This window comes from Bidens hawaiensis, unplaced genomic scaffold (assembly GCF_021521415.1).
Source record: "Bidens hawaiensis isolate Kalapana, Puna unplaced genomic scaffold, B.hawaiensis_p1.1 tig00014140_1, whole genome shotgun sequence".
NCBI classification, from domain to species: Eukaryota; Viridiplantae; Streptophyta; class Magnoliopsida; order Asterales; family Asteraceae; genus Bidens; species Bidens hawaiensis.
This window is the reverse complement of record NW_027492217.1, coordinates 543834-557296: the sequence shown is the minus strand read 5'-3', so window position 1 is coordinate 557296 and position 13463 is coordinate 543834. Positions and strand designations below refer to the sequence as shown.

The 13463-nt window shown below is 33.6% G+C and overlaps 2 protein-coding genes across 2 annotated transcripts; both read left to right on the top strand.

Moving 5' to 3' along the window:
- The first annotated feature begins 2493 nt into the window (after positions 1 to 2493).
- On the top strand, positions 2494 to 5759 carry LOC143545975 (bifunctional protein FolD 1, mitochondrial-like). Its single transcript, XM_077037737.1, has 5 exons — positions 2494 to 2814; positions 3618 to 3934; positions 4023 to 4259; positions 5136 to 5303; positions 5400 to 5759. Exons 1-5 carry the CDS (start codon positions 2526 to 2528, stop codon positions 5568 to 5570), a joined length of 1182 nt encoding a protein of 393 aa, XP_076893852.1. The 5' UTR covers positions 2494 to 2525; the 3' UTR covers positions 5571 to 5759.
- Positions 5760 to 9620: 3861 nt separating this feature from the next.
- LOC143545989 (uncharacterized) lies at positions 9621 to 10486 on the top strand. Its single transcript, XM_077037748.1, is given in 2 exon segments — positions 9621 to 9629; positions 10256 to 10486. Coding segments are annotated over 2 exon segments (240 nt in total).
- Positions 10487 to 13463: the final 2977 nt, after the last annotated feature.

Below are 13463 nucleotides of genomic sequence, written 5' to 3'. Positions count from 1 at the left end.
AACTTTGAAAAACGCATCGACAAATAATCAAGAAATGAACTCACGTCGCATTGAAGAAGGCTTCCAGTTCCGATGAAGAAAGTGGTGGACTTGGACAGTCTGTGACTGAAATTTAAACTCGCGTGATGTGGTTGCGAGTTAATGTAATTTCAATCACTATTAAATTACGGCGTCGGAACTAAAAAAAAATTCCTCAAAATCTAAATACAAAAACTTAATATATTAAAATAAAGAAGCGCCAATAAGCTTGTGATGGAGTGATAATGAATAGACTTGTTTTATGTGACCCATGTTCAATCATTGTCCTAACATTTAGTTTCGGCTGCACCATGTGATGATGACAGACTAGACGATTTGGGTGGTGTTCACTAGTTGGATCCTTGAATTGAACCGGTTTTATCTCACCGCACTGTTGTATCTTCAGGCAAGTGTTCACGCGTGTTGACCTTAGGCGAGGGTTTTCCCCGGATTGAAAAGCGAGTGTATCCCGATGTGGTGTTTAGTCAGTAGTCCATTTGGAGTATTCGTTGGCTGTTCAAAAAAATAAAAGAAAGAAGCGCGTTGTTGCGACGTACCGACACAACTTCGGTCTGTATCCAGCTACGACACCGAAACTAAACCGGAAAAAATTCACCAATGCCCAAACATAGCAAATTAATATATTTAAAAAAAAATAACCAATATAAAACAAAAAAAAAGGAAAGAAAAAAAAAATCCGTGGCACACCAGCAAAAAGAAAAGGAAAAACTGCATGTCTTCACGATGAAGTGACGCAAATTTAATCAGCATCGACCACATTAGAACTAAATAGCAATCTTAAATTAGTTTGCTAAAAAATAACAAAACTTTTTTATCTTATGTATAACGTATAATAACAAAACAAGAATCGACCATTCCATTTGATAAGAGAAAAAATGTGCAAAAAAAGTTTGGTTTTAGCAATGACATCTATTATTTGTTTTTAATTAATCTTTAAATTTTGTAGTTATGCATTTCAATCAGATTGGTTGTTGGGGTTGCAAAAGAGACGTCACAGCTGAGGTGGCTCATCCATGATGCCGGCAACACCATGTCAAGGAGTTATGAGGTGTTAATTAACACAATAACTTGTGTTACGACGTAAATAACATTAGGAATCTTTTAACTTTAACTATATTTTATTTTCTTTATGACACGTCTTTTAACTTCAACTTCTGATTACACTGTATTTTATCTTCTTTATGATCACCACGTAACACAAGTCATCCTAATGTACTAGTTGTCTCTTGTAGCTGTGCCATTAGTTTTATTAAATGTTATTTTGTGTTTATTATTTAAATTTTAGTATATTTGCGTATCTAAGGTTCGCATGTGTGTGCGTGTGTGTGTATATATATATTATATTCCAAGAAAAATAGCATCACAAGTTATGCAATTTTATGTTTTTTTTTTCAATTGTAGTGTGTGACAGTTATTTATTTATTTTTTACAAAGAGTGTAGCAGTCATTCATTTATCTTTCATGTGGCAAATCTAAAAATCAATCGTTCGGACTTGACTAATTTAAAAGTTCATCAAAATGAATTACAATAACGACTCAATGTTGGACATACTACTTTAATACGTGATATCTCTTATGATACTTGTGCATTCAAATATATGACAAACAATTGTAGATGTAGTAACTTTGCGATGCTTGACACCATTTCTCTGACACAACGCTAAAAACTTGTGTGCCACGCTTTTATAAACTTGCACGTTAGAATAACACTACGGGGGTGTTTGGGCTAGCTTTTTTAATAAAGCTTATAGCTTTTTTAGTTTTTATTTTTATTTTTTACAAAATAAGCTTAACTTGGTGTTTGGTTTAGCTTTTTAAGCTTATGCTTATAAGCTTATATAAGCTAATTTGAATAAGCTTATTTGAAGATTGTTTTTTAGCTTATTTGTGTAAGAGTGTAAGTTTTTCATTTGCCCTCGAATGATGACGGATTAATAATTATTGAAGCAACTTATTACTATAACAAATTAAAGAATGACGGATTTAACAACTTATTATCAACTTGTTGAATATAAACTAATTCAAACACTTATAAAAAGCTTATCAAATAATAAAAATTAAGCTATAAGCTACTTTAAGATATAAACGTAAGCCAAAAACTAAAAGCTAGGCCAAACACCCCGTAAGTCAACTATCTGTATTTACAACATTGGTCCCGTGACTACTACTCTTGTCGAGTTTGAACATTGGTCTACCCTCACTCAAAGTACGCCCTACGGCCGCCGACTCAGTTCTCCAATACTCTCTCTTTCTCTGTATATATCGATTAATTACTCAGCAGTTAGTTTAGTTAAGTTAATCTGGATACTTGAATTCAATTTGAGTAAGTTCAAATATCATCTTCTGTAATTCATTTTATTTATTTATTTATTATAATTCAGGAACAGGCAGTTAGGTATGTATGTTGATCGCCAACATTGAATTATTATTATATTATTTTGATTAGCTGAGGATGATGACGTGTCATAAAAGGAAGTAGCAAAACAATGGGATTAAAGAGTAAAGTGCAAAGTATTGTGGTTTCTGGGTGGAGGAGAAATAATGGCTGCTTATTGCTGTTATCTTTATCAAGGACTATTAATACGCTTGCAACCGCTTATGATAATAATAATAATAATAATAATAATAATAATAATAATAATAATAATAATAATAATAATAATAATAATAATAGCCACCGGATATTGAAGTCGCCTTCTCTTGTTTCGCTTGACTTCCCTGATGTATGGAGTACTAGCTCTACCGGCTATAGCGAACCGTCTACTTACAAACTCGGTAAACACTTAAAACTCTTTGTTCTTGTTGCTAAATTTTGTTAATAGTGCTTAATTTTGATTCATTGTTCTATGTTAGGTTTATATTTTACATTGTGTGTTGTTGTAAAATCGTGCCTAGGTGCCGGCTAATTGCCAATTAGTTACCACTCGGTATGCCACCGGCTAGTCACTGATTAATCACTATTTGGTCAAAATTGAAAATTTTATATACATACGTATATTCTTAAAGTTATATATATAAATTCCAATCTGATTGATCGCTAATCCCTACCCACCGCCCGACTAGCGCCTAGCAATTATTTTGTTTTGTTTTTTACATGTTTTTGTAAGCCATCTTGATTGTAAGCTTCTCCGTTGCCAATGTTTTATACTTTTAGGCTTTCATTTAGAAGGAATTTGTATTAGGTTTTGTTTCATATTTGTAGAAAGTATTGAAATTTTAGTTTTTTGTGCCAGTTTATAGTTTTGCTCTTTTTATTATTGTGCTTTTAGTTTCAGGAGTGTGTGTTTTTTTTTTTGGGCTCATCGCGTCCTTTTGTAGTTTTGGGCCTTGAGTGTGTCCTGGTTTTGACTACCTAGACAGAGCTTGTTCATACCTTCTTATATTTTATAAACTACGTGTATTACTTTAAATGAAAAATGTGTTTGTAATGGTTTATTCCATCCTTTAAATGCTTTTAAGAGTCACTTTTTACATGGCAGCAATATTTCCGAATTCCAATAGGACTATTTATAGTCAAAATTTGTAGAAGAATAAGTTAATGAACAAATTCGCACTTAACTACTGATATTTTGATACAGCTAGTGATCATACTGCTAGAGTAATCAACGGAAAACAAATCTCCGAGGAGATTATATCAAAAGTAGCCAGTGAAGTAACAAGAATGAAGAAAACAATTGGGAAGGTTCCAGGACTCGGTGTAATCCTAGTAGGCGATAGAAAAGATTCCCTAACATACGTTCGTAACAAGATAAACGCATGCGAAGAAGCCGGAATCAACTTCAAACTAACCAAATTCCCAGACACTTGTACCGAACATGAAGTTTGTGATGCCATAATGAATTTTAATGCAGACCCATCTTTTCACGGTATCCTTGTGCAGCTTCCTCTTCCTCAGGTTCTTTTTATTATAGTTTGAATTTACATTAGAAGGGTAGAGCGGTCTTTTCAGTTTTCATTAATGAAATGAATGAAAATTGAAACAGCATTTGAATGAAGAGAAGATTGTGGGTGTGTTGAAATTGGAAAAAGATGTGGATGGTTTTCATCCAATGAATATGGGGAATCTAGCTATGAGGGGACGGGAACCATTGTTCATCTCGTGCACGCCAAAAGGTTGCGTTGAGTTGTTGATGAGATATGGCGTGGAGATTATGGGTAAAAAGGTGGTTGTTATAGGAAGAAGCAATATTGTTGGTTTACCCGCGTCCTTGCTGTTACAGGTGCCAATCTCTCTCATTTCAGAGTAGGGGTGTAAGCGAGCCGAGCCGAGCCGAGCCAAGCCCGAGTTTGTCTAGCCTCAAGCTCGGTTTGTGAGTGGTTTTTTGAACTTGAGGTGGGCTCTTTTATTATATATTAATTAATTTATGTACATTTATATCTATTTTTATATATATGTTTTAATTGTAGTTTATATACATAACATAATATATATGTTTGATTTATTTTTGTCATAATTTTATGTATAATAATAATTATTATGGAAGTATATATATAATATATTAAACACAAATTATATAAATCATAGATTTGTTTAGACTCACGAGCCAACTTGAGCTCGGTAAGTGAAGCTTGGGCTCGGTCTTGTTTAATAAACTCACTTATTTTTCAGGCTCGAGCTCGTTTAAGCTCGAGTAGATTCGAGCTTTTAGCGAGCCGATCTCTAGTAGTGCACGAGAGGCTTGGCTTGTATGCATCCTTATTTCCAAACACTATTTGCAAGAGCTGGTAGAACAAATCTACACTGTTTGATTCAGTCAAATGGCTCATAATTTTTTGAATTTTGTACTTAAGTTCTTATACACCTGTCTAGATTTTGTACATAAAAACCATGTAATTAGTTTCTTCATATGTTTTTAACGAACAATAAAACCGACTTATTTATTTATTTTTAGAATTTTAGTAGAGATTAGTAGAAATAACAAACATAACATTTGTACCATTTTCTTTTATTTTTAAACTTGGAAAAATGAATAATTCGCCTGTTCTGATTGTTCTCGCCAATATAGTGTTTTGCATAGAACCCTCAAGTGAGTGTGTAAATATATATAGACACACGCACCACATCTTCGGGTTATTAATTTGTAATTGTGGACCAGAGGCATCATGCAACAGTTACCATTGTGACTGCATTAACACCAAACCTTGAAGAAATCACAAGTGAAGCTGATATATTAATTAGTGGGGTAGGAGTCCCGAACATGGTTCGTGGAAGCTGGGTGAAGCCCGGTGCCGTGGTGGTTGATGTTGGAACCTATCCAATCGAGGTACTCAAACTTTATGGGTCAGTTATAGCTAGGGTCAATGATAGTTGAAATCCAAATGTTGACTTTGAAATAAGTGTAAAGTAATATGGTGTGCAGGACCCGAGTTGTGAGCAAGGGTATCGGCTGATAGGAGACGTGTGCTATGAGGAAGCATCAAGAGTAGCTTCTTTGATCACCCCTGTTCCGGGAGGAGTGGGGCCCATGACAGTTGCAATGCTGCTTTGCAACACTCTTGAATCAGCTACACGTAAGTACAATTTTGTTTAACAAATAGATTTGACGATCAATGTATGAGCGGCTATAAGTTATGTGTTGTTAGATTATTGCAAGTGTATATTCCATATAGGAGGCACATGATGGACATTTTTTTTCTAAGTTTTGGTTAATTTTATTTGTAGACAACTATCTACATATTTAGTTACGAATTTGTTAATTCAAGTTATGTTTTTGTCTGTAACGGGTCAAACATGTAGAATAACCCAACACAAAGATTATATAAATATATATGTGCAAAAACAAATATACATGTATATATAGTATACACACATGATAACATTCAATAAGAAACCACAAACACTTGAGGATTTTGAAAACCACATAAGCATTTGGATTTGCTTTTCAATTGTGATTTTCTAATTAACTCTCTTATAAATTAATGGTTAGTTTTTAAGATTATTTTGTTCCTCTTTCATCTCTAGAAATTATTCTTCTCGCAATAAAAATGATTTTAAAAATTAACATTTTCAAATAAGTTATTAAAATTGGCATATTTTCATTTTTCACACCCATTAAGTCCCAGTATTGTTTATCCCAAGAATTGCCGACATTACTATTACTAATATATATAAAAGATTAATATATATAAATGAGAGGTTTGGCGACGCTGGAACAATTATTGGTCCATTTGGCAAGATTCCATTGGACCAAGTTTTGTTTTTTTTTTTGTTTTGTCTTTTGTTTTAAATTTTGATAATTATATTTCTAATAATTATCTTTGTTATGTTTGTTTTTTATTAGTTTAGTTCCAATATACCGTAACGGATGTGGTAAAAATTGACATAATTTGCGTAGACTTAGTGCATTTTTTTTAGTTATAGTACCGTAACGAAACTGACCGAATGACAATTCTTTTTTTTTAGTCCGGTTTTATAACGAATGTGAAAAACCCAACCAAATTTGCATAGACTCACCGCCAGGGACCGACAACGCTCGGGTTTTACAAACGCTCGAGTTTCACCAACCAACGCTATCCCAATGTTCCATCTCAGTTTTTATAACCTTTTTTTGTTTTAGTTTCCGTACAATAACACATGTAACAGAAACTGACCGAATTCACGTAAACTTTACCGCCTCAACACTTACGACCGGTAATGCTTGTGTCTTACCAACGTTCGGATTTACCAACCTGCCCGGCGCAACGCACCGGGTTAAAAACTAGTTATATATATAGATAAAGATCAAATGGTGGTGCAACAATACCTTTTTAGAAACCCAATGTTTTATATTTATGGATTTAGTTTCGTTATATAAACAAGTTCGGTAGTGTTGGTGTGTTGGCTGAATTATTTTCTACTAACTTCTTTATGGTTAGGTTGCCAGGGTTTGAATCCCCTTGGCTGTTCATATGCATCATTTATTTTTTATCTATTTGTTCTTTTAATTTTTGTGGCATTTTTTTTCTTTCTATTATTCTTCTAGTTTTGGTGTGCTTTGACATCACACTTTTAAAAAGCCTTTCAATCTAGATTTTTTTTAAACTTTTTTTTCTAAGTTTAATAATTTGAGGAAATTGAGTTTTAGATTTAGTTCCGGTATCGTAACGAATTTAAGCGACACTAACTAAAAACGCAATGCCTCGTCGCCGTAGCACTCATGTATTGTTTATTTAGTTTCGATACCGTAACAAACCTAGCCAGTAACGAAATTATTTTTTGTGTTTACTTATCGTATGATAACGAGCCTAATCGTTACCGACCGAATGTATGTCAACTAGCCGCTGCAATGCCTGTGTTTATTTTGTTTTTTGTTTTAAGTATGTCATATTTTTGAAATTATATTGAGTTTAGTTCCAGTATTGTGGCGAACCTATAGATACCGACCGGATTTTCGTCACAACGCCTATAATTTGCCAACCGAATAAACGTCGTTTTACTTATATTATTTTTTGTATCATAAGCTATACACTTACTAATTTATTTTTCTATCAGAAACCGACCGTATATGTGCCGCTTTCATCATAAGTTGTATGTGTGCTGACACTATTTTGGCCATTTACATATAATTTTTTGATTTAGTGCAGGTATCGTGACAAACTTAACCGATACCAACTGAATTTACGTCAAGCCACTGCTGCAACGTGATGGTTTAAACCTAGTTTATCATTATAGATAATAGTTTAAATTATTTAGTTGACAAATACATAATCAAGTTACTTATCAAAAAAAAAAAGAAATTCACCGTTAAAAAAGAATTACTTGAGAAAATTTACTTTCATACTAAAGTTGGCCCTCTAAATAGAGTACTAGATTGGGCTGTCGGTTGCAAAAGAATTGAACCTATGTATGTATACCCGATTACCCGCTGATAGAGATGTACAAAAACCTGAATCCGGAATCGGACCCGAAAAAAATACCCGGAACCGGTTTTTCTAATACCCGGGTTTTTAATACCCGAACCCGTACCCGACTCTACCCGTAAGGTACGAATAGGGTATGCATTTTAGTACCAACACCCGTACCCAGAACCGGGCCCGATTTATACCCGGTAATACCAGAAACCCGGAACCGGTTACATACCCGGAACCGGGTTTTTCAAATACCCGAAACCGGGTTTTCAAATATCCGAAATTACCCGAAAAATACCTGACAAATACCAAAAGTACCCCTAACAATTGTAACCCCTTAAAAAATCCAATCTACACAAACCCGATTTGTGTACCTCTACCCGCTGATGTGTCAATGCCGGCCCATAAGACTAACTTTATTCACAACCCAACCCAATTTTTTAATAAAAAATTAATTTCTCTTTCTTCCATGATTTCCATCTACACAACCCAACCTAACCATACATTTCACTTTTATTCACAACCCAATCCAATCCAATCCAATCCAATCCAATCCAATCCAATCCAACTCAAATCAATTATTTTACTACATATATCTTATTAGGTTTTAGTTTATTCTATAAAAGTTATTAAAACTAATAAAAATGTTTATTTTTTTTAAAGAATATTATTTTAAGTATAAAAAATTATTAAAAAGAATAATATCATAATTCTATAAAAAAAACCTTGAATTTTTATAGGTATTAACAAAACAAAATTTTACATATAACAATATTAAAAAATACATATTTTTAAAAGTGCGTCATTTTTAATAAAATTTATATCGAAATGTTCATAAAAATAAACTAAATAGGTCTGTATTTTTAGATTTTTAAAATAAGTTAATAATATATTGTTAAATAAAAATCAAGTTATATAAAAAACAAATTGTTTGAAAGAAAAGAAAAAAAAAGAATATTTAATTAAAAAGAGGGTTGTGACCCGGGTTGTGTGGTAAAAACGATTTAATCTATTTCTTTATTTCTTGAATAGTGTCATGACCCCCTATAAGGCTACCAATAAACTTAAGGAGTTGATAAATTTTAAGGAGGATATTCGAATTTACTTATTTATATCATAGCCTATTTCAAACTTCTGTTTACTAGGAATGGGCAAATTCGGTACAGAATACCGGTACCGAAATCGGTACCGATTTGGTACCGTCGGTACCAAATCGGTGCCAAAGTTTTGAGTTTTGATATCGGGACTGGGACCGGTATTTCCCGAATTTTTTACCTTTGGTACCGGTACCGTCCCGGTACCGAACCAAAGATTTCAGTACCGGTACCGGTACCAAAAATTTGCGATTTCGGGACCGGGACCAATCTGTACGGTACCGATCTCATCCCTACTATTCACTATATGGACAGCTGTTTTATTAACTCAAAATAATTAACATTATATTTATATTTGTAAATTATAAATATACTTTTTAGAAATATTGTTAATTTCTAACTTAATCATACTTCCAAATTATAAAACTAACAATATTTATTGGAATGATCACACTTATCATTAGTGAACATATAATCAAATTAAATATTGGAGAAATTTGGTTCTGGTGCTTACTTATTGATGGTAGTGACTTTGAAATGGTCACTAAGGATTCAATGTTGTTATACTCTCATCTCATGTTTAAGTAAAACCCGTCATGCCAAGGTTTCAGATTGTTGACCCATGTATACTGGTAGAGCACTCAAGCTAGCCAAACAACGATGGTTTCTGTAAAACCAGAACAATGTGTTGAGTAAGACAACAAAACCCTTTTTTTTCACCGAGTAAAAATAAGTATTCATTTAAAAAGGATAAGCATGTGTTAATTAAGACAACCGAACCCTTTTTTTGTTAACAGCGTGGCGTTCCTAGTATTTATGGTGTAACCGTTGAGCCATGTTGTTAATGGAAGACCTTTGCCTAGACCACATCTTACACCACTTAAGTGCACCGTTCTATTGGTCCGGAGACCATTCATTTGATTTGGGCGTTTATGCCCCAAAGCATATAAAGCTACATGCCCTTTATGGCACGTAGTCACATACACAATTTTAAATAAAGATAGCAAGAATCAAATACGTGTGTTTTATGAATATATTACATCGGTCTTTTAAATAATATGAAATAACACATTTATCAAAATAAAACATCAAAGAGTGTAGTCGCCAATACAATATACACATATATTCTAAAAAACAAGTATTTTAATACATCGTAGACAACGAGTGGTCTTATTCTAACTTACAATACAAATCTAGGGAACATGAGCATATGGTATCTGTGACTCCCATGTACAAAATAATATTACACTAATCATTTTTCAAAACCAAAACTGACTCAACCACAAGTGGTACAGTTGCAAGTCTTGGGCACGAAAGCACAAACACCAAATGGCTTATTAGGAAGCTGACAATCGATGCCGAAACAGCAGGGCATGTTTGAGCATGTGGTCGGATCAGACGCCGTCACACAGCACTTGCACACCAAACATACCTGAAATGGACCAAGCTTCCTCCGCAGCCCACCACCGTCCATTTCGGCTGCTACCTTGTACTCACTCATTCCCATTCCCACGGGCACGGGCTGATTGTCTGAAGTTGATTTGGAGATGAAAAGAAGTAAGAAGAAGATGGAAGTGATGTGTTTGTTGGTTATCATGGCAATAATAATATGAATGTAACACAAAGAGAGGTAGAGAATAAGAGAAAGAGAGACGGTTTGGAATGAATATATGTGGGGTAGAAAGGTTAAGGAAAGTTGTAAGGGGTAACGAAGGAATCTTGATGTGAACAAGAACAAGCCTCTCTGTCACTTGTCTTGATGTTTGTATACTGTTATTCTACTTTCACTATCTTAGTGCTCATAATTTAAATCTTTTTTATACACCTGTAATTATCTACTAAAAATAATTATAATTATTAAATATATCTGTCTCAAATCTATAATATTTATATAGGGAAATTTTTTAAGTGTTATTAAAGAGTGTATTTGATATGAAATCATCAATTGAATACACATGATATTATACAAGTTTGTATGAAAAATATATAAATTAAAACATTTATTTTCTAAGTTAGGGTGAACTATCTTGGATAAGATATGTAGCTTAAAATATGCTATTAACGTTGAGAACTTTTTATTTAAAAGTTAAATTAATATATATTTCTTAGTAGGAGAGACATCAAAAGAAAAATAAAAAAGAACGAACGGTATAAGCACACTTCAACAGTTAAGAACGAATAGAGGGCTCAAGAAACGGTATAGCCACTTAAAAATTGTTTTATTGTTATACATAAGATGGTTATGTAACTATTTGACACCGCTGCCATAAAACTAGCAACCGTCTCATATAAAATGTACACAGCTATCATAGTCATATGATTAAAGTTGTTTTGATTGAAATTGTCCTTATTCGGATGATATAAAACGCGTTATGATACATAGTTAGGGGCCAACTTTTGACAAGAATAGCATTATTGAAACCATTCATTATGCTTTTAAATTCTAATATTCCATTACTTTAAAACAAGATAAAAAGGATGCAAAAGACTTGACCATATTTGCACAATAACTTCAAAGCCATTCAGAAGCACACAACACATCTCAAAACAAGACCTACATTACATAATCATACCACCACCACCACCATCACCATCATCATAACATCAAGTGCCAATCAGTTATACCAATATATCACATTTCCTCATCTTATCCGACAAGCAGCTGGCCCCCCAGAGAACAGTTTGGGTTTGCAGACTGACACCCGGCACCCACCCCAACAACCTTAACAAACTTATGATGCATCTGATAAGGATGGGCAGGCCCAGGCTCACACTCATTAACGAAGACTATAACGATATTCGTGCAAACCACTTGTGTTGGTCTGTAACGGTTTTAGAGTCTCAACCACATCAGTCATTAACGGTCTTGCTTTTGGATTCTGGTTTAAACAGTTGTATGCTAAGCTGCAAGCTTTTTGAGCTCCTCGGACCGAGTATTGACTTTCTAACCTCGGGTCAATGATTTGGAGTAGTTTCCTTTTGTCGTTTAGTTTGGGTCGGGCCAGCCCACTAAGCTTTGTTCTTTGTTTGGTCTTGCTTTGTCTACTGATTTCTTTCCTGTTAATAACTCTAGAAGGGCAACTCCAAAGCCGTATACATCACTCCTTGCTGTAAGGTGTCCTATTGCATCATCACAGTATTTCAGTGAACATAAAAAGTCTACCCAAATCCATTACAAGATAATGAAAGTCATATCGGTTATAACATGTTAAACGTGCCCAACACCAACTCAGATTGAAAACTTCTAGAATCTTGGAGAATATTTAATATAATAATAATTAGCTTATTATTATAGATAAGTTAGTCTCTTATGTTTTATTCTAACTGTATTTGGTTTCAAATTATGTATTTGAAATAGGTTAGGATTAGGAACCGTGGTTATATATATACCATAGGTTCAATGTGTTAGTTATTATTAAGTTTTTCTCGTTTGTCGTTTTCTTAATAAAAGAGTCGTAGAGAGTTCTACAAATCTCGTGTTCATGTTCTTGATTCACTTGCCTAAAGTTTAACATAACATATTCAGGGGAAGCATAACTGCAGGTACCCGTGACCCTTGTTAATACACGGGTTTCGTCCCCTTGTGGACCCGCTTTTGCAAGACCAAAATCTGATAACTTTGCTGTATAATCCTGCTGGTCCACAGTACTTATTAACCAACAAGTAACTATCCTTAACATAGAAAAATAGACTTGTAAATAAACGAACGTTCGGTTAACTATGTTCCGTGAGAAGTTTGTATATAAACAAACTGTGACATTCGTCAATTTCGGGTCTTGTTTGTATTCGTTTTTGGTATTTGTTTATTATGTAAACCGACCCGATTTGTAAACCGAAGCTTATGTTATAATCAAAATGATGGATTTATGTTACAATATTGTTTCACACTTGTTGGGTCTTGAAAACATCCTATTTTTATTTTTATTTTTATTTATTTATTTATTATTTATTTATTTTTTGTTGTTTTGTGTTTTTGTCTTGATCCATTTTGCATGAAAACTCTTGTGTCTCACACCCATATTTGACCACCAACATTACCCTATATATACACCACCTTTCCTCTTCATTTTCCCTTGCTACAACTCCAAAAAAAAAAACTCTCTCAAACATCAAAGATTCAAGGTTATCTTCTTAAGTGTTCTTGAAGGATTTTGGTCTTTCATCTTAATTAGTTTATTTAGCCTTATTAATACTTGTTTATGGTTGTGCAACATATATATAATATACACCCCTTGTTTACCTTTAGTAGTTACTTCTCCGATTCCGGTCGGTGAGGTTTCGGACCCCATAAGGCAAGGCTTCATGGAGGACTTCGTGTCCTTGATATATATACATCTATACAACTTGTTCATATATATTAATCTTGCTTATTTTAGTTTGTTGGTCATGTTTACAAGTTCCATGGTTATGGGTTTTTTAAAGTCTATGCTTCAGTTTAACCGTAAATAGCTCTAAACCGTAAACCGAACTTTGTTACTAGTTTTGTTTGTTTAAACATACTTA

What these genes read in the sequence shown, in the direction of transcription:
- LOC143545975 (XM_077037737.1), top strand. Translation starts at nt 2,526, where the DNA reads ATGGGATTAAAGAGTAAAGTGCAAAGTATTGTGGTTTCTGGGTGGAGG. An exon ending in CCGCGTCCTTGCTGTTACAG is followed by an intron (nt 4,260 to 5,135) that starts GTGCCAATCTCT and finishes ATTGTGGACCAG; the next exon opens with AGGCATCATGCAACAGTTAC. An exon ending in TTGGAACCTATCCAATCGAG is followed by an intron (nt 5,304 to 5,399) that starts GTACTCAAACTT and finishes TATGGTGTGCAG; the next exon opens with GACCCGAGTTGTGAGCAAGG.